The 22,356-nt window shown below is 40.4% G+C and overlaps 1 protein-coding gene across 9 annotated transcripts in view; it reads left to right on the top strand.

Annotated features, from left to right (window-relative positions):
- Positions 1 to 22,356, top strand: part of GPHN (gephyrin) — a 602,360-nt gene that overhangs the window by 171,444 nt on the left and 408,560 nt on the right. For 8 of the 9 annotated variants that reach the window (XM_045012253.1, XM_045012256.1, XM_045012255.1 and 5 more), the window contains exon 2: positions 18,919 to 18,997. In XM_045012253.1, coding sequence (XP_044868188.1) covers positions 18,919 to 18,997 — 79 coding nt within the window. Of the gene's footprint in view, positions 1 to 18,918; positions 18,998 to 22,356 lie in introns of those variants that run through there. The other variant, XM_045012257.1, reaches the window with a different exon arrangement.

Here is a 22,356-nt window from a genome sequence, read left to right as displayed (position 1 = left end):
GACCCTAGGTGTTTATCCCAACTGAACCATAGAAACCCTTAAGCTCTCATTAAGAATATTCTATACTTGGAGCCACCATAGCTGTTGCACTATCCATTGAAACAGATGTGAAAGAGATGGTCTTTTGTCTTGTCCAGAACATTTTATTGTCAAGTGTAAAAATGCAAGAGTCATTGTACTGTGTTGGTTTTCTTGGTGTTGTGTCCCCCTCCTCGTCCCCCCCGGAAATACTTGGTATTTCAGCATTCAAATTTGCAAGCTATTCATGCCTTACTTGTCATCTCCTCTGATTAACAGCTCCCCAACCTTTTTTCTCATTAAAGTGTTTCTTTTGCTGAAATCCACAACACATTTGGTTCTTATGTTTGAATCAAACAAATTTTATTCATGCTGTCTGAAGGAAATACTCCAGCAAGTTACATTACACAGGAAGAGAAGACAGAGACAAAGTAGAGTGAATGGTTTACTTTAGATCCAAAAAAAAGATGAAATGCACAATTATTTTTTTTGGAGGGAGGGGAAAAGAGAGATTGTGTAGTTGGAACTCCGGAGATCTGGGGGTAGGTAGACCAATTGAAATACAGCACACGCTGACTTTAAGTTGTAATAAGTTCATGTTTGCCCTGGGTGTGTGTTGTGAGGCAGAATGGGGATAAACGTATAAGATCTCCTCCATGACCAGTTTTCTTGGTGTGCTATTAATTGCTCACTTAAAAACAAATGTTTTGGTCTGTTATATTGATAACTCAGGGAATGCTTGTGTGATGCTCAGCCTTTCTCTTTTAGGTCTCCAGGTATCTGTAGCATAGGAGACCTTTTAAATGGAAATACATGTTGAAATAAGAATATTGAATTTTTTTAAAAACTGACAGAGTCCAATAAGATTGTATCTCTTAGAGGATTTAATATGATTAGCTTCAAAGCACTTGGAATTTACAGTGGCATGAAAACTATTATAAGTATCATTACTATTAAATCTCTTTAAGGTTTGGATGTTCTTCATAGCCTTGAATTATCCTTTCAAACTCTAGCCTGACCACTATTAAGAGGATAGTACAGTTGAATTGAAGCACAAATGAGAGTTATGCATTAAATGAATATGAGATTTGAAATACCAAATAAGTTCAGTGGCCATGGGCCACATAAACATTGTAAGGTTTGACATACATCATTAGAAACAGTTGTAATCTATGGGGTCAGTGAATACAAAGGATAAATGTCTCATTTAATTAATGTTAGAATGTAAGAAGTCTGGGAGTATTTTTTAAGAGTTTCAGAATGTGCAGACTATGTCTTTCTAAATATATTCAACAGCATTTAGGGGATTGTGTGGTAAATAAAACTGTCTGAACATTCAGAACTTTTTGTGACTTTTGCATCTAAAAGTTGTCTCCCACTGGGCAGCTATCTGTTTTGAATCTGTCCCATGATAACAGTTGGGTTTTTTCCCATTTTCAGGTTACACTGAGGGAGAAGATATCTAAATTTCAATAAAAGTTATTTCATAAGTTATTTTTGTTCTTATTGTAAGTGTTTTGTAAAAAATCTGTATGGTGACCTGAGGGCTCCTCTGTAATAATGGATAACCATAATTTTGTACAGAGTAGTTCCTTAGATTTATTTCTCTAACTTATAGCTCTAGAAGCAGAATTATGAATGAGACTGTCATAGATACAGGGTAATCTGCACCTTTGAAACCTCTTCAGACTTTCTGAAATGTACCCTTAGCAGTGACAAGCCCTGGGCCTTCACTCCTCTCAGGGTGGAATATAGGGTTGCCAGATGTCCGATTTTTGATTGGAACAAAAGGGATCCTGGTGGCTCCGGTCAGCAATGCTGACCGGGCCATTAAAATTCCAGTTGGTGGGTCTGGAAGCCCTGAGCCCCCTCCTGTACCCAAACTCCCTCCCAGAGCCCATATCCCCCCCCCAACCCTGTGCCCCAGCCCCGAGCCCCCTCTCGCACTCGCACTCTGAACCCCTCATTTCTTGCCCCATCCCAGAGCCCACACCCCTAGCCAGGACCCTCACCCCCTCCTATATCCCTTCCCCAGCCCAGTAAAAATGAGCAAGTGAGTGAGGATGAGGGAGAGCAAGCAACGAGGAGGGGGGGGGGAAATGGAGTGAATGGGGGCAGGGCCTTGGAGAAGGGGCAGGGGCAAGGGTGTTCAGTTTTGTGCGATTAGAAAGTTGGCAACCCTACTGGAATCTTGTGATTATCGCACTGACAGACTACAGCATCTCTCTTTACCAACAGTGTTTCCTCAGTGGGTCCAATTGGGTTTGGCACCTTTAAGAGACTTCCTTTTGGGAGCTATGTCTAATAGGTTAATGCAGTGACTCAAAGCAGTCCCTTCAGAACAAAGTATTTATTTAAACATAGGAACATAGCATTCAGAAAAAAAAGATTAAAACAATAAAAGGCCCATATGACATAACACATGTCTTAGCCTAAGCTTTGTTTCCATCAAAGCTTAGGTAGGCCCTACTTATTCCTGGAATTCCTGCCTATGGGAACTGGTTTTCATTCTGCTACCCTGCAGACACGTCATCTGTGTCCCCATCATATTGAAACACAACAATCACATAAACAGAGGTATACATGATATTGGAAAATGAATACAGATGTCACATACGTTCTTCAGAGATCCTAAACTATTAACAGAAAAGTCCAAAAGAGAATATTTTATTATACAATGCCACAAGAGTGCATGGTACTTTACAAACATACAAAAGAAAATGGTCCTTGCCCCAAAGAACTAACAGTTTAAGTTTAGACGTAGCACCATGAGTGGTAGTAAGCAAGGTTAGGGAGAAGAGAGGTTGAAGGTTGTGACATTATAAGATCTCTTATTTCCTTCGTTTGCCATGGACACATCTTGTTGGTTTTGATTTTTTTTTAATGCCTTGTTGATATATGTCCCTACTTTCAAGTACTGTCAGAGAGAGACTTTCTGGAGAGATGACACTGTGCTTCCCCCTACTAGGAAGTAAGGAAGCAAATAATTCGTGATTTGGTAGGTGATTGGTGATTTCTGTATAGGCCCCAGTCAATCCTCTCCCCTTTAAGTGCCTCAGTCACTTTGGAAGTGTGAACTCTTCTTCAGACCTGCTCTTCCTCCATCTCCCTCTCTTCTAATCTTACCTCTGCTTCTTTTTCTGTTGACTTACAATACTTATTTTTGTTTTTTTCTGGTGAAGTGAGAGAGTTGTTTAGATTTGCGTCTAACTCTTTTGTGACTTTCTATGTCTGTCTCACCTGTTGCAATACCTTGCCCATTTGATTTGTAACCCTTTCAGTTAAGGGTACATAGGCTCAGCTGAATGAGGAAGTAACTTAATGTCAGCAATGTTTGATTTTTATTTATTTATTTTCATATTGTTGTTGTCTGAGAGCACCGAGCTGCTGGCCCACTAAACCTGTGGTATTTTTTGCCTGGGTGTTTTCTTTTCATTTTGTAGAAGCAAATGAGACCTAAACGAAGCTGCACATAGTTGGAAAATTAGAGCTGAGTAGGAAATGTTTTTCCCTCCTGGGAACATTTTTGAAACTTCAAATAATCATCCCATCCCAACCTGGCTCATGGCAGTGAGTATCAGAGCCTAGGTCAACTAATTCAAGCTCACAGGCTTCATGTTATGGGGCTAAAAATACCAATGTAGACATTCCTGCCTGGGATAATCTACATTGCTAATTTTAGCCTTGTAGCAGTTGAGATGTGCTGCTATGGGTCTGGTTTTTTTTTTTTTTGCTTTTTGTTTTGTAGTGTAGACATACCCAAAGTCTATGAAATTCATGAATAGTTTAGCCCTATGGGCTAACTTTATTTGTTGGAAATAACTGGTGGAAGGTATGCATGGTGATGCTTTTGATTGACATGTCAGTAGAATAGTAGGCATCCTTCAGTCTCGAGAGACCATGGGTATGCACCCCTGAGAGGTAAAGAATTTACTCAGTTGATTTTATGGCAGCTGCGGCTATGGCTCAAGAGACTATTCGAGAGAGACAGTCTCTGCCATATCTATTACATTTAAAGGTGATGTTTTGACCTTTTGGGCTCTGCCTTCTGCAAGCTCTTTTCTCCTCTGTTCTCCTTTTCCTCTCGTAACTCTGGAGACCTTTTGTTAAGCTCTTGTTTCCAAAGGCTGAGGTCTTGAGTGTGATCTTCCCAGTTGTCCACATCCATGTCCATTTCTTTGAGGTCTCACTTGCACTCATCCTGGAAATGCAATTTTGGGCTCCCCTTGGGTCTTGTTCCAGATGCCAATTCACCATAGAGGATGTGTCCTTTGGGATGTGCCCATCATTCATTTGGCACACATGCCAAAGCCGGCAAAGGCATCTCTGTTTGAAGAGTGTTTGCATGCTGGGTATGCTGGCCCATTTGAGCACCTCAGTGTTGGTGACTCTGTCCCTCCAGGAGATGCCAAAGATTTGACAAACCAACGCATATGAAAACTGGCTGTATTTTCTTTGCTGTAAGTTTGACCTTGCTGCATACCAGAGAGTGATCTATGTTGCACTTTGATAGCTGCAGGTAATGAGGACAGTATTAAGGTTGGGATGCCTTGTGCTGATAAGATCCAGTTGATGTCAGTGGCCAGATCTGGGATGTTTCCAAGACACCTTGCGTTGTGGATTTGTCTGGAAGAATGAGTTTGTTACAGGGAGGTTGTAATATGAACAAAGTTCTAGCAGTCTCTGATGGCTTCCGTTCATCTTACCAGTTCCATGTTGACTAAGACAGTTGGTCCATGCTTCATGATCAGCTCCCACCCTTGCATTGATGTCTCATAGAATCATAGAATATCAGGGTTGGAAGGGACCTCGGGAGGTCATCTAGTCCAACCCCCTGCTCAAAGCAGGACCAATTCCCAACTAAGTCATCCCAGCCAGGGCTTTGTCAAGCCTGACCTTAAAAACCTCTTAAGGAAGGAGATTCCACCACCTCTTTAGGTAACCCATTCCAGTGCTTTACCACCTTCCTAGTGAAAAAGCTTTTCCTAATATCCAACCCTAAACCTCCCCCACTGCAACTTGAGACCATTACTCCTTGTTCTGTCATCTGGTACCACTGAGAACAGTCTAGATCCATCCTCTTTGGAACCCCCTTTCAGGTAGTTGAAAGCAGCTATCAAATCCCCCCCTCATTCTTCTCTTCTGCAAACTAAACAATCCCAGTTCCCTCAGCCTCTCCTCATAAGTCATGTGTTCCAGCCCCCTAATCATTTTTGTTGCCCTCCACTGGGCTCTTTCCAATTTTTCCACATCCTTCTTGTAGTGTGAGGCCCAAAACTGGACATAGTACTCCAGATGAGGCCTCACCAATGCTGAATAAAGGGGAATGATCACATCCCTCGATCTGCTGGCAATGCCCCTACTTATACAACCCAAGATGCTGTTAGCCTTCTTGGCAACAAGGGCACAGTGTCGACTCATATCCAGCTTCTTGTCCACTGTAACCCCTAGGTCCTTTTCTGAAGAACTGCTGCTTAGCCATTCAGTCCCTAGTCGGTAGCAGTGCATGGAATTCTTCCGTCCTAAGTGCAGGACTTTGCACTTGTTCTTGTTGAACCTCATCAGGTTTCTTTTGGCCCAATCCTCTAATTTTTCTAGATCCTTCTGTATCCTATACCTACCCTCCAGCGTATCTACTACTCCTCCCAGTTTAGTGTCATCTGCAAACTTGCTGAGAGTGCAGTCCATGCCATCCTCCAGATCATTAACAAAGATATTGAACAAAACTGGCCCCAGGACCCACCCTTGGGGCACTCCGCTTCAAACCGGCTGCCAACTAGACATGGAGCCATTGATCACTACCCGTTGAGCCCGATCATCCAGCCGGCTTTCTATCCACTTTATAGTCCATTCATCCAGCCAATACTTCTTTAACTTGCTGGCAAGAATACTGTGGGAGACTGTATCATTAGCTTTGCTAAAGTCAAGAAATAACACATCCACTGCATTCCCCTCATCCACAGACCCAGTTATCTCCTCATAGAAGGCAATTAGGTTAGTCAGGTATGACTTGCCCTTGGTGAATCCATGCTGACTGTTCCTGATCACTTTCCTCTCCTCTAAGTGCTTCAGAATTGATTCCTTGAGGACCTGCTCCATGCAGGAAAATATATTTGTATTTTGGAATCCTGCTGATAGTGGTGTTCAGCTGGTCATAGAACTGGTCCTTGATGTCAAAAGACAAGGAGAGTCTTGGGACATACACACTCACAAGGTTGTTTGGTCAATCAGATGTGAACAAGTGTAGTGCCAAAATTCTCTCAGATCCATTTATAGGTGCCTCAGTCATCCCCATAAGTGAGTTCTTGATGGCAAATCTCACTCCGTGCTCTCATGTTTCTTCAGTGCTTTTTCCCTGCCAGAAAAAATGTGTAGTCTTTTTCCCTGAGAAATCCACTTGATGCTAGCTGTGTTTCTTGGAAGGATGCAATGTCCTCATTGAGTCATTTCAGCTTGTTATTGATTATGGCCATTTTACATACATAGTTGATTTCTTGAAGGTCCTCTAATAATCCGGTTGTCACAGTGAGAACATTCCAGAACCCTGTCTTTAAGGATGTTTTCTTTCTTTTACTTGATTTGCCTGATGTGTTGGTTTCAGTCCACTTGTCAAGTTATAAAACTCTAAGCTCCGAGTACCCATTGAAGCAGGCAGACTGTGGCGGGACAACACCCTATTATCTGGGGGCTGCCCAGTTTTATGGTGGCCGGTGGTTGTCCCATGAGATGTGATGATCTATCCCACTGTCGGAGACAGCCCGCGCCACCCAACTCTACACCAATTGAGTAAGAACTTAGAACTGGTGACTGCTGCCTCCTGTGTCGTGTTGACGCTTGAGGTGAAGCTGGAGTACCTCTCCAGGGTGCAAGCCTGGGCAGATGATATGGAGGTCCTGAGTTACCCATGCATCAGGACCCCCCTCTCGGTGTCACTGGTAAAATCCAGAAGAGAGGAAGAACCAATACATCTGGTTCCTGATCTGCTGCAGGAGTTGCCGGAAAGATACTAAGATCTTAGTACCTAACTGCCTTTGAGGCTCCACTCCAGATTTTCTATCTGAGTTTACTCTCATAGCCTTACATTCTCCCGAATTCATCCACAAGACAGGGGGGCTTTTCTGTCAGGGGTTGCTCCCTTAGCCTTACATCCTCCCGGGCTACCCACAAGGCAGTGGGTTTGATGAGCCACAGTTATTACTGTCTACTCTCATTATGGTAGCATGCATAGCCTGATCTGACACTGAAATGTCAGTAGCAACACAGAAGCACTTGCACTGGGTGTAGGAGGAGAGGCTGGTGTTTGAGATGAGTTAATTGCAATCACCTTGCTGCTGTTCAGAAATGTCTCTTCTGAAGTGGTTACATTAGCTTAAATCAGGAAGTTCATTTGTAGAAGATGTGGATCTCAGTAATTTTTCTTATACATCTGACATTTCCATTTAAGTAGCTGAGTCTTCTGTAAATAAACTATAATCTACTACTCGCTCCACCTCCATTACCAAGAAAAAATACAGAAGGGAATACACTAATTTTTCAAAGATGTTGAACAGCTTCAGTTCTCATTGAGTCAGTGGCATTAGGTTACTCAGGATCTTTTGACAGTCAGGCCATAAATATTCAGCTGAACTTAGGTTTGAGATGGGTTATGTTCTGCTATGAACTGTTAATGTATTTATTGGCAGTAAATTTAAACTGGACCTCCTAAACAAGCTACAAAATTACTCCTAACCTCACTAATTAGCCCCCAAACTCCACTCACTCCACACTTCTCCCAGTAAAGGTGATGTCCAGTAATATTTATGGAGGAGGCAATTTTTAATTGAAGAAAATTATGTGCAATTTGTGCTCTTAAAGAAATTTTAGTATCTGAGTTCTTGTTGTGGCTCTTGATTTGAGTAAGGCTCACTGTCAATAGAATTATTGGTAGTACAGTATATTTCTTTCTATATAATGGGCTTGGATATTTTTAAGACAAATGCACTAATCTAAAAAAAGGGAACCAACATTTCCATTGCTGAGGATGAAGTTTTAAAATCTGAATGTTATTTTCAGCTCAGAGCTCATTTAAAAAAATATTAAAACAAAACTCTTCTCAGTATCATGTCTTCAGAATGATCAATGAAAATAAACAAGACTAAGCAAGTGGAAGTCATTGGCTTGGTGTTAAATGATGAGTGCCCCTCATCCTTCCCTGCACACTTGCTGGGAGCTAATTTGGTCCTCAGGTAATTTACAGAGGCAGAACAGTGATTTCTCTTCCTTACTTTGTGTAGGTCCATCAGATTTACATAACACAAACCATTTGGGTAAAATAGTTGTGTTGATTTATTTTTCATTTATATTGTAGGGATGAAAAATTCCTCTCTATTACAAAAATTACTGGATGAAATTCTGTGCTCTTTGTTTTGTAGGAAGTCAGACTAGAAGATCATAGTGTTGCTTTCTGATGGTAAAACTATGGTTCTATGGAGTACAATGAGTATTTTTCTTTTATAAATATATTAAGCAGTACATTCCTAAGGAAAATGAGGCATTGCTAATACTTGATCTTTTTAGAGGTTGCACTATGGATTAGTTATTCACAAAATTCTAGCAATGTGAGATTATGCTAGTCTTTGTTCCACCTTCTTTCACAGACTTCAGGCTCTAAATTTCTCACATGACAAACTTTTCAAAGATGAAATGAAAAATGAGTACTAAATTTCTGCTCAATTTGGCAAAGGCCAGCAGTGCTTCTGAGATCAGTATGGACTTGAAAATGCTAATTCTGGAAGAAAACTATGCCCAGTGGCTTGTTGCCAGCTATGGACAAATGAGAACGCACCAAGAACATTGCCCCAGAGGCTTTCAATTTCCTGGAATTACTGCTGCTCGCTGTACATGTTCTGACAGTCAAGATGAAGTGAATATCTGAATAGAAACAATATAATTTTTTTACTTAATATCACAATATTGTCCTTTTAATAGCTCTGTATTGTATTATTTGAATTTTAAACATTTTCTTTTCAGTTTAAAACATTCATTAACATTTATGAACATTTATCTTTGTTGCTTGAGCCTGTTTTTGATATAATGAGCCATAAACTTTCCCTGTCAGAGTTTTTGCTGCATATGAAGTGCAAGTAAATTTAGCAAGAATTTCTATAGTGAATATTTGTAATTCTATTAACAAAAATATTTAAGCAACTTTTTGTTGCAGAAGCAAAATATCTCATGCATTTTTAGTTCTGTCTTGTCACCAAGAGTTTGTGCATGCATATTGCTTAGACATTGTTTGAAATCCAAAGTAATCATTTTCTTTTTTTATCACTGATTACAAAGATTTCATCTTTACCCAAACCACGTTGGAAAAAGAGGGATAGAGTCATATAAATGTGATCTAATATCTATGTCAGCAAAGGGATAATTCTCCCTAATGGGTCCAATTAAGGAAAACACATCTTAGTTGGTCCTGTTTCCTACAGCTTTCATGTCAGAATATGTAAACCCTTGGAAGAAGCCAAGATAGTACTATGTCTTCTATAATTGACTATGTGCACACCTAAACAGCTTTTATAAAATGCCTGATTAATTACTGTAGCTATCACACCTTTCTGTTACTAAACTGTTTTTCTGAATTGGCTGCGGTATGCTATGAAATGTTTTCCATCAGATATTACAGACAGTGCCTATTTAATTAATATATTTTGAGATGATGCGACAAATTCTGTTATGGCAGGTGTTTGGTATCCTCAAGATGCAAAAGTTTCCATTTTAACTCCGTTTTCAAACAACAATTTTTAGTAGAGTGAGATTAAAATAAATTGCTTTTTCCCATTTGAAAAATGTGAGCCAAACTTTTTTTTTTTTTTTTAGACAGGCCTGTAGCAAAAGTAAATAAATAGAGCATTTGGTTGAAAATAATTGGTTTTCTTTAACCATTCTGAACATTTGAAAATTGCATGCCAATCTTGCACATTAGTTCTTTTCAGGTTTTTAAGAGCAGCTGGACAAACACCTGTCAGGAATGGTCCAGGTGTATTTGTTCCTGCCGCAGTGCAGAGGGCTGAACTTGATGACCTCTCAAGAGCCCTTTCAGCCCTACATTTCTCTGAGCCCTTTCAGCCCTACATTTCTCTGATTAAGTCTGTCAGGGTGGGATCCACAAAAGTACTTCAGCACCTACGTTCTGTTTTTAGGCACCACCATGATCCACTAAACCTCCACTCAGCTACGGCCTAACCAGGTAGGCACTTGCACTCACTCAGTGCCTAAGGGTGGTTTTTTGTTGTTGGTTTTTTCCTCTATGGATATGTGCACTGCAGCTTCTCTCTAGGTGCTGAGGTGCCAATCTCCTGCCTGAGCATGTGCACTACTGCCTCATGATAGGCATCTGGAGATATCTATCTCCCACCAAAGCCCAAGAGCAATTCACAAACTGGGAAAGATAGGCATTTGATCACCTAAGTAATATGCAGGGCGGGGAGATGGAGGACTTTCCTTAATACCTTTAGCCTAATGAATAGGGTACTCAGCCAGGATGTGGGAGACCCCTGATTCAAGTCATCCCTCCACCTGAGTGGGGGAAGGGATCTTAACCAGGGATTGCATCTCTCAGGTGAGTGCCGTAGCCATTACTCTGAGTCATTCTAACTTTCTGTGGCCCAATTAATATTTAATTATTCAGTTGTTTAAAGTGGAACAACTTTAATAGGAGAAATTGAGGGAGCCCCATATCAGAATATCCCATAGCCCAGTAGCTAGGGTATGCACCTGAGAGGTAGCAGACCCCTGTTCAAATCTTTTCTCCCCCTCAGGATGAGGGGGAACTTGAATTGGGGATTCAAGTGGGATTGGTGAGTATCCTGTCTTTTAGACTAAAAGTTATAAGGGAGCTGCTGCTCTTCCTCCTTCCCCCCGGTTTTGTTTCACTGCGCGCATCCCCCTTCTGTTTTGTTTTGGTCTCCATCTGCAACTTAGGTGGCTGAACTCCTATCTTCCCCTGGTTCATGGATCACTAGGGAAGCTACGTGCCCCGCCTGCAGCCTGGACTTATGCACATGTTGCCAAGAGAGGTTTTGGCACACATCCCTCTGACCAGCAAAAACATCTCTGACCAGTGTCTCCCGTTGGCTAGTTTAGTCAGCACCCAGCTGGGTGGCTTTTTTGATAGCATTCTTAGGTGCCTACTTCTCCCCATTCATAGTATTAGGGAGCTGCGGTGTCGAACTTAGGCTTTGTGAATTGCAGTGTTGTTTCTGTGACTCTCTCTAGGCACCTAAAAGTTAGGTACCGCAATGCTTAGCATTGCAATTCTTATGTACCTCCATGGATCTAAAGAGATGCATTGTGATTGCTTGTACAGGTAGTTCAGCGCAATTTTAAAAACAGGTTTTGTTGACTTTAATGTCCATGGACCACATTCAGTGAAGAATGTGGGACAGTCCTCTATGGGATAAGGCTTGCATAATGACTCCTGTATATGCCACAGGAAAGGGAACATAGACAGGGCATGAACTCTGGCTGACAAAACTGTCTGTGGGGCAGTTAGCTGATCTGATGTAGAAGCAGCCTTCAGGTGCCAGATTAGCATCCACTGGTCACACAAATGTGTCAGCAAAGTTAATTTAAAGCTGCTATAATGGGATATACTGATCCTGTAAGGCTGGTGAAGGAGTCCTCAGCTGCCCGTACTATCCAGTCCCAGGCTATTCTTTTGTAAAGACATACCTATAAGACAAGGAATGCTATTGCTGATGAAGAGTAGCCTTTCTGGAAGAGGCATTTTGTAATTTGGAAAAGAAACCTACTGCTATCTCTGTTTAGCACCTAAGATCTGGGTTCCAAAAGCAGTTACTTCTTGTTACAAAAGGATGCATCTTAAAGAGGAGCTGCTCATGTACACAAGCATTTACTGGATCAGGACTTTAGACTGTAAGCTTATTTGGTCAGGGACTCTCTCTTACTGTATATGTGAATAGTGCCCAGAACAATGGGACCTGAATCTGAATTGGGACTTCTGGGCAATAGTGTAATACAAATGATGATTCTAAGAGAAAATTCTATATAAAGGCGAAATAAATCAAATTCTGCTGTGGAACGTTCACAGAAGAACACCATGGAGACAGCTAGATCAAAAAAGATCAAGAAATTTTCTTAAGATAGAATTTCCTAAAAAGAATATGATTTAAAGTACTTGACATTTAAAAAAACAAAACAAAAAAGGAGTAATTTATAAGAAAAATTTAATCATCATAAAATACTGTTTATTGTAAGGAAAGTCTTTATACTAAGGCTGAAGTTCTGATACTTTTTTTGTTGACGTACCCTTTTCAAATGCAGTGTTAATCATGGACCCCCCAACTGAGAAACTGATTGACAAAAGTATATGTTTACTTCATATAAACATGTTCTATTAGTAATGCTTTAAGAAAAAGAGTATAGGAGTACTTATAGATAATCAGTAAGATGGGTGTGCCTACGTCTTACTGCAGTCTGTCTATTCTTGGTGTGATGATTGACAAGTAAACTCATAAATCATTCTCCATTTCCAGTCGGGACCTGAACTTTGTCTTCATAGCTGTCATGGCACAGAATGATGCTTCATATATATATATATATATATATGTATGTATGTATGTATGTTATTGGGAAAGGTAGTGACACTTTCATTGCTTCTGTAACTAAAATTGGGTACTCTGCAGCAACAGTTGGCCAAAACTGTCAAGTTGTCTGTTCCTGAAACTTAATTTTCACTGTGCAGTCACAGGATAGTTCGAGCAGCTCATGTCCTGCTTTCCCACTCCAATGGCAAGATGACATAGCAAAAGTTGAGAATGGATCCCGAACTCAATTATATTCCTCCATGCTTATATTATTGAAAGTTGAGCAATGATTCTGTCTCTCATGCAGTCAGTTGTGATGCTATTAGTATCCAGAAATTCTGTCAATAGTGGAAACATCTCTGAGATTCCACTGCTCAGCCTAGTTTTCCAAATCTCCATTTCTTTCTGCAAAGCTGCAGTCTTGTCACTCACCTCAAGTATGGTTGTATCACCCCCTTTGTGTGGACAGGTTTAGTGCATTCAACTAGTTAAAAATGTCTGTGATGTATGCCAGCTTCATGATCCATATCGGGTCAGAAAAGTTTGTGGCGATCTTGGGATTGTGCACAGAAAGAAAACCCAGTGGCTCTTTGTGAAGCTCAAAAACTCTTTCCAACACTCTGCTGTGAGATAGCCAACACACTTCTGAATGAAACAATAATTTGTCATGTCCTACACCCATTTCTAAACACAGCTTTGCAAAAAGGCATGAATTCAAAGGCCAGGGCTTTACAAAATTCACAACTGTCACAGCAGCATTTAGCACATCTTGTAATTCGGGTTCCATTTTCTTTGATGCAAGGGCCCGGCAATGCAACATATAGTGTGTTACAATTACCTGTGGGTTTATGGCTCATATTCTTGTAACAACACCACTCTTATTGCCTGCTGTAGCAGCATCACCGTCCATGCAAACAGCAACACACTTCTCCCAATTCAGCAATTCAGCTTTCATGAAATATCCGATAATTTGACTATTTCCTGACCTGTTGTCTGTTCTGGTAATTCCTGACAAAAATGAAAATCATCTAAAATTCCCCCCCAGCCAAACCTAACAAACAAAAACTAATAATTATGCTGCATTACCATCGGTTGTCTTATGAAGCTGAATTGCAAACTCTTCACATGTACGTAGACTTTCAGTTAGTTGGCATTTTACATCATTTGAAAGCTCTTCAATTCTCCTACAAACTGTATTGTTATAAAGTGGTATGGCCTTAAGTTTCTGTGCTGCATCTTCACTTACTATCTCTTTGCATGTTTCTACAGCAGCTGGAAGAATCAGTACTTCTCCAATGGTATGGGATTTTTACTCTTTGCAGTCCGAAGCACTGTTAAGAAAAATGCTTTCAGAGCCTTTTCCAGAACCGATGTTATGTTTGTCATTTGAGTTTTCTGTCAGTTGTATTCTTCTTTCATTGAAAAAAGTCTAGATTTATCTTTATACTCCAGGTGCCTTGTTGTGTGGTGGTGTTTCTGCTTTGCAGGTTTCATTGCTTCGTTTGATAGGATTTGTAAGCATACAAACCCTTGGCCGATAATCTGTATATGAATGTGAAGTTTTTATTTAGTTCCTTCCTAGTCAAGATTAACAAATTTAATCTATGCTCACAATATTTATGTAGGTATTTCATTTTTGCATGTTTATTTTTATGCATTTATTTTGTTTTTATATTCTATAGCATCTTTTGATTTAATGTGCGTGCAATATTCAGTGGCACAAATACATTTTAATTATTTATCTTTGTTTTGCTTTCTCCAAATGTACAAGGAAGTGTTCTTTTATGCTGTGTTCAGATCAGAAGCCTAGCTAATTACTCTATTAGTGATTTGAGAGATGCAGCTTAATAATCCTGTGATACTCCATAAAACATGCATTGTAGAACACTTAAGTTAAAACTCTACATGCATTTGTAACAAAAATCAGCATCTTTCAATAAACATTACATTTTGAATCAGGGCTTTGGAGCGGAGCCCAGAGCTGGAGCGCAGAGCAGTGGAGCTGCAGGTTTTTGTGGAGCTGGAGCACAGCTCCAAAGCCCTGTTTTGAATCAAGATGGCAAATATTCTCCTGGGGAATGCATTTCCATAAATATCCTGTTCAAAGTCTCTGAGAACTTGACTCTAAACACAAGGATCTTAGGCTGTCTGTCTGCATTCAGGATTGCTCTAACTTGCATCGGCTACCAATAGCCCTAAGAGACCAATATGATAGTTATAGATTTTTCAGGCCAGAAAGGACTGTAATGATCATCTAGTCTGACCTCCTGCATAACACAGAGGATATAATTTCACTTAATAATTTCTAGCACAATAAACTGGTTTTGAATTAGAAAAAAACAAAAAACAAAAGCCAAGTTTATAGGGACAAAATTAAAAAGGCCAAGGCACAAAATGAGATTAAACTTGCTAGGGCATTAAGGGTTAAACTTTTTTTTTTTTTTTTTACAAATACATGAGAAGCAAGAGGAAGATCAAGGATCGAGTAGGCCCATTATTCAATGAGTAGGGAAAAACAATAACAGAAAATGCAACAATGGCTTAAGGGTTAAATGCCTTTTTGTTTCAATTTTCACCAAAAAGGTTAGCAGTGAACGGATGACTAACATACTGAACATCGGTGTAAGTGGTGTAGCATCTGAGGCTAAAATAGGGAAAGAACTAGCTAAGAATTATTTAGACAGGTTAGATGATTCCAAGTATCATCTGATGAAATACAACCTAGAATACTTAAGAAACTGACTGAAGAGATCTCTGAACCATTCGTGATTGTCTTTGAGAACTCATAAAGGGCAGGAGAGATCCTGGTGGACTGGAAAAGGGCAAATATACCACCTATCTATAAAAAGGAGAATAAGGCTCACCCAGGGAATTATAGACCAGTCAGTTTAACTTTGGTACCCAGAAAGATAATGAATAAATAATCAATTTGTAAGCATCTAAAAGTTAATAAGTAATGCCTTAGATTTGTCAAGAACAACTCCTGTCAAACCAACTTAATATCCTTCTCTGACAGGGTAACAACACTTGGGGTGGAAGCAGTAGATGTGATATATCTTGACTTTAGTAAGGCTTTTGATGCTGTCTCACATGATCCCCTCATAAGCAAACTAGGAAAATATAGCCTAGACAAAGTTACTATAAGGTGAGTGCACAACTGCTGGAAGAGCATATTGAGTGGGGTCCCACAGGGATCTGTCCTAGGTCCAGTATTGTTTAATGTAGTCATAAATGATTTAGATAATGGCACAGAGAGTACAGTTATAAAGTTTGTGGATGATACCAAGTTGGGAGCATTTTGGAGGACAGGATTAGAATTCAAAATAATCAAATTGAAGAAATGGTCTGAGATACATGGGATGAAATTCAGTAAGTACAAATGCAAAGTACTACACTATAACAATGCTACAAAAAGTACTGAGGGTGTGTATGTGAGGAGGGAATTATGCAAACAGTAGCTTTTGGGCTCCAGGCTCAAACAACAAACATGTTTTTCGGAAAACAAAACAAAAATACATGAATAATGTTCTTTTAAACTTAATCTCCTATGTAATTCGTTGTGTCTTGAATTATTATGGTAAATCTCCTAGGTGGATTATTCTACTGGAACTGTTTTAAACACAATTTTATTATCATTTATAAGTTGTATTAATAATTATACTGTCTAAATTATTGTATGTTTAACTGCAATTCAAGTAAACTTTATACTGTAAACTAGTGAAAACTTAAAATGAAATGTTAAAATATAGCAATTCTCAATATTTCCAACCCTTTAGCATATTGAATTGTGTGATTGACACAAGCGCACTATAATTTGTCCTATTTGTGTATATTAACACCTCCAATGTCACTTTTGATGAGATTATGTGGTTGGCTTGTCAGAACAAGGGATTTAGGAGTATTGAGGGACCTAGCTGAGGCACTTAATGATCCACCTCATGACAAGTTTTTTTACCTTTTTGTGTTTTAGTCAACATATCTAAATTAGGTGAAACTTCACTGAAAAGTAATTTAATAGATGAGCTCTGCGCTTTCCTTTAAATAAAGGCCTGGTCTACACTACGCGTTTAAACCGGTTTTAGGAGTGTTAAACCGATTTAACGCCACACCCGTCCACACTAAGAGGCCCTTTATATCGTTATGAAGGGCTCTTTAAACCGGTTTCTGTACTCCTCCCCAACGAGAGGAGTAGCGCTAATAATATCGGTATTGCCATATCGGATTAGGGTTAGTGTGGCCGCAAATCTACGGTATTGGCCTCCGGGCGGTATCCCACAGTGCACCACTGACCGCTCTGGACAGCAATCAGATCAGAACTCGGATGCAGTGGCCAGGTAGACAGGAAAAGCCCCGCGAACTTTTGAATATCATTTCCTGTTTGCCCAGCGTGGAACTCCGATCAGCACGGGTGACGATGCAGTCCCAAATCCAAATCCAAAAAGAGCTCCAGCATTGACCGTACGGATGTGATCGCTGTATGGGCAGGCAAATCTGTTCTATCAGAGCTCTGTTACAGAAGACGAAATTCCAAAGCATTTTAAAAAAATCTCCAGATAGAGGCCACAGCAGGGACTCAGCACGCTGCTGCATGACAAACGTAACGGAAAGCCAAAGAATCAAATGGACGCTCATGGAGGGAGGGAGGGGGGACTGAGGACTTAAGCTATCCCACAGTTCCTGCAGTCTCCAAAAAGCATTTGCATTCTTGGCTGAGCTCCCAATGGCTGTAGTGTCAAACACATTGTCCGCGGTGGTTTAGGGCATAGCTCGTCAATTTACCCCCCTCACCCGCCCCCAGAAGTAAAAGGGGAAAAAATCCTCTCTTGACTCTTTTAAATGTCACCCTATGTTTACTGAATGCTGCTGATAGACGCGATGCTGCAGCAGTCAACGGCAGCATCCTCGCCCCCCCCCATGGGTGGCTGATGGTACAATATGGCTGATATCCATCGTCATCATCAGCCTTGTGGCAGATGGTGCAGTGCAAAAGGACTGGTATCTGTCCTCATCATCAGCCTGTGAGTGCTCCTGGCTGGCCTCCGGTGAGGTCGGCCGGGGGCGCCTGGGTAAAAAACTCCTGATCATTCCTGGTAGATGGTGCAGTACGACTGGTAACCATCTTCATCATAGCAACAGGGGGCTGAGCTCCATCAGCCCCCGCCCTTCATGTGTAAAGAAAAGATTCTGTTCTGCCTGGACTATCATAGCAGCGGGATGCTGGGCTCCTCTCCCCCACACTGCTTAATGTCCTGTCTGGACTATCATAGCAGCTGGAGGCTGCCTTCCCCTCATATCTCACTAACAAGTCACTGTTTCTTATTCCTGCATTCTTTATTACTTCATCACACAAATGGGGGGACACTGCAATGGTAGCCCAGGAAGGCTGGGGGAGGAGGGAATCAACAGGTGGGGTTGTTGCAGGGGCACCCCCTGTGAATGGCATACAGCTCATCATTTCTGTGGGATCTGACACGGAGCGGTTGTGCTCTCTGGTTCTCTGATACACTGGTTCTCTAGTACCCCATATTCTAGGCAGGACTGATTCTATTTTTAGATACTGTAAAGGAGGGATTGATTCGGGGAGTCATTCCCATTTTTGTCTTTTGCGCCCCCGGCTGATCTCAGCCAGGGGCACCTATGACAGCAGCAGATGGTGCAGCACAAAAGGACTGGTAACCGTCATCTCATTGCCAATTTACAATGGCATGGTAGATGGTACAGTACGGCTGATAACCATCTCTGCTATCATGCAAAAGCAAATGAATGCTGCTGTGTAGCGCTGCTGAATCGCCTCTGTCAGCGGCATCTAGTACACATACGGTGACAGTGATAAGAGGCAAAACAGACTCCATGGTTGCCATGATATGGCGTCTGCCAGGGCAATCCAGGCAAAAAGGGCGCGAAATGATTGTCTGCTGTTGCTTCCCCGGAGGAAGAAATGACTGACGACATTTACCCAGAACCACCCGCGACAATGATTTTTGCCCCATCAGGCACTGGGATCTCAACCCAGAATTCCAAGGGGTGGAGGTGACTGCGGGAACTATGGGATAGCTACGGAATAGCTACCCACAGTGCAGTGCTCCAGAAATCGATGCTAGCCTCGGACTGTGGACGCACACCACCGATTTAATGTGCTTAGTGTGGCCGCGTGCACTCGATTTTATACAATCTGTTTTACTAAACCGGTTTATGTAAATTCGGAATAATCCTGTAGTGTAGACGTACCCAAAGAGTCTGCCAAACAAATATTATTTGCCTGACAAAAACTGTACACTGTTCTCAAATTTTCATTTCTTGTGTTTCTCTTTTTTAGTGAGTGACAGTTGCTTCAGGAACCTTGCTGAAGACCGCAGTGGGATAAACCTTAAAGATCTGGTCCAAGACCCATCTTTGTGAGTATCTGGCTGCTACAGCTGAGCATAGAAAAGCTATGTTATTATATCCTGTGTGTGTGATTGTAATTAGGACAGATTTAGATATGATGAAGCACACTTTGCTTTTGTAGCAGTCTGTATACCATGTGCGGAGTCTATAATACAGACAGATGTGACATTGTGTCTTTCTCTGAGGAGACAGAGGAAAAAGAATGGCATCATTGATTTAACTCCCAAGGAGCACAGATAATAAATGGAACACTTTGTCAGCAGCAGGGTTCTTGTTGTAAAGGAAGACACATTGTACCCATGTCCTCTTCCTTCATTTTTTATAGGCACAAAACATTATATAACTAGATTTTAATCTCCTGATTTTGAATTTACTTCAGAGTTTTCTTTACCTTGGAAGTCTTTGTTTTCTTTATATCTGATCTGATTTTCTTCCAGCTGATTTTTTTTAAAACTCCTGTTTCTTTCAGTACTTTTTATTTATGCCAAACAAATTTTTTGCAACTTCACTTCATTCTAGGAGAACAGGTCAGTTACAGTCCCTTCTTCATCCCATAACACAGACACAAAATGTGAAAGTCTAAGACAAGAGGCCAAAGAAGCACAAAATTATATGTGGTCATCCTTTCTAATCTTACTTGTTTAGTGACCAGACCAATGCACACATCCTCCCATTCAGCCATAGTCCAATATAGGACTGTCTGTCTGTGTTTCTATAAATCATATTTCCCCCTTGCAAGCCCTGTCACTAGGAAGTGAAGCCATGTTTAATATTGTGTCAAACATGGCTTTTCCCAGGTTCCTCCTGAAGTAATATTAAAAATGCTTTTTCCATTGCTATAGATAAACGCCCAAGTGTATCACCTGTTGTAACAAAATGTGGTCCTCTCTCTTTCTAGCAGAGTTGGTTGTTCCTTTTTATAATAGGTATTGACCATGATTGGCCCTATCAACATAAACAGGTAAAAAGTTTTCAATATTGGTTGAGAAGCAGCAAAGAAGAGGCCATGTTTGAAACCTTATTTCAAACATGGAAGATTTTTAATGATAGATGCAAGCACGCCAATTAATTTGTCACATTGCTAGAGCGAAAAAGCGACATCAAGGTCCTGAAGTTTCAAACTGAGGGAACTAGCTGATAACATATTTAGTGTATGATCATTCATATCACAGAAAAATAAAAAGAAGAATTGGGGAGGCATACATTCATTGCCTGAGAAATTATTGAATGGTTAGAAACAGGAGGCTAAATTTTCAGACATAACTAGAGATTTTAGGTGCCTCAGTTTTGGGTGTCCAATTTGAGACAACTTCAAGAGGCCTCGTTTTCAGCTGAACTTTACTTCTTGGGTTTTTTTGTAGCTGTTGTAGTGAGATGGAGCCATTTCCCCACAGGACTGAGATCCTACTCATGGATCCTATTCTTGGAGACTGTTTTCTAAAGAGAGTGGGAGTACAACCAATTACTTGGGAAGCACCTTTTCGAATACAGTAACTGTCACAATTTTGGTGGTGCTAAAAGTGTGCCTGAGAAAGGAGTGAATTAATGTATTCCACTATTTAGGAAACCTTCTGATCATGTTCTAATATAGACAAAAAGTTATTTGGCTCACCCCGAGAGCAATCCAGTTGCTGCAACAGCATAGGTTGGTAATCTGTCATGGAGCCAGGACATGCTTCTACCTTTCAATTGGCAGACAGAAACGGGTGAACCATTGTGACTTCAGTTATCCTGACCTGTTGGTGAATGACCTCCTTCAAGCTAGAGAGGATTCTACAAGATTCGCCATCCAAAGGCTTACTACTGCATCTGTCATGTTTTCAAACCCTGGGATGACACAGTCTCAGAGAAAAATCAGTATTGGTCAAGATTATCTTCACCTTTTGCTCAATGGCTGCTTTGAAGGACTGAGCCTCAGTCCTTAAGGCCTCAAGTGATTGAATTTTAAGCTCTCTGGGCTTCTTCCAGAAAAGAGAATTTAGTTTCTCATCCTCATGTTGTCAGATTTAACAAAATAGTGGCAAAAATCTGTTCTTGTATCAATTCTGGTGGCCACCTGGAAGTTTAATTTAGTCCTGGAACATTTGATAGAATGAAATCAGAAAGGACCATTAGATCAACTAATCTGACCTCCTGTATAACACAGGCCATAGAATTTCACACATTTACCTCTTCATTGAGACCAATGACTTGTGTTTGACTAGAGCATATCTTCTAGAAAGGCATCCAGTCTTGATTTGAAGACATCAACAGTTGTAGAATACACCACTTCTCTGGTAATATTGTTTGAGTGGTTAATCACCCTCACTGTTAAAAAAAAAAAAAAAAAAAAAAAAAATTCTTCCTTAATTCTAATTTTAATTTGTCTGGATTCAGCATCCATCCTTTGGTGCTTGTTACACTTTTCTTCACTAGATTAAAGAGCCCTTTTGTACTTGGTATTTTCTCCCTGTGAAGGTATTTATACACTTAAATCAAGTAACACCTCAGTCTTCTTTCTGAGAAGCTAAATATATCTAGCTCTTCAAGTCTCTCACTGCAAGGCCTTTTCTCCAGCCCTCTAATTATTTTTTAGGCTTTTTTCTGTATCCTCTCCAATTTTTCAATATCCTTTAGAAAATGTACATCCTATAACAGTATGCAGTATTTATTATCCCAGTGCCGAATATATAGTGGTAAAAGCACTTCAGTAATACTCAGGTTAAATATTCAAGGGATAGCCCTTTTCTCCACAGCTCTAGTAGCTCATGTTGAGTTGCTTGTCCACTCTGACCCTTAAATCCTTTTCAATCACTGCTTTCCAGGATATAGTCCTCATACATTCATTGTTTCTAGGTGAATGACATTGTATTTGGCTGTATTAAAACACATTTTGTTTCAATGGGTTCAGCTTATGTGTGATCCAGATCGCTTCATCTGATTGTCCGGTCCTTATCATTATTTATCATTCCCCAAATCTTTGTCAGCCACAAATTTTATCATCAGTGCTTTTATATTTATTTCCAGATCATTGATAAAAATATTGAATAGCATTGGGCCTAGTACTGATACCTGCAGAACCTCCACTGGAAACACCCCATTTCATGATGGCTCCCTGTTCCCATTTACTCTTTGGCAAGTTTTTGATCCAGCTATTGAGGCCCCATCAGGATCAGGAGACTCCCTCATACTAGGCACTGTACAGACACATTTCTATTCCAAAAGGCTTACAGTTTAGGAATATATCCATTTAAAACAAAATACTTGATAAGTACATATCATGTGTTCCTCTTTTAGTTACTGCCAAAACTTTAATCTTTGAGATTTCTTTTTCACTGGACTAAGGCTGATAGGTTTTACACTAAGGTTTATAGATGTTTGTTCAAAG

This window comes from Mauremys mutica, chromosome 4, assembly GCF_020497125.1.
Source record: "Mauremys mutica isolate MM-2020 ecotype Southern chromosome 4, ASM2049712v1, whole genome shotgun sequence".
NCBI lineage: Eukaryota > Metazoa > Chordata > Testudines > Geoemydidae > Mauremys > Mauremys mutica.
Note: the sequence above shows the minus strand (reverse complement) of the source record. Positions and strands in the feature narration are given on the sequence as shown.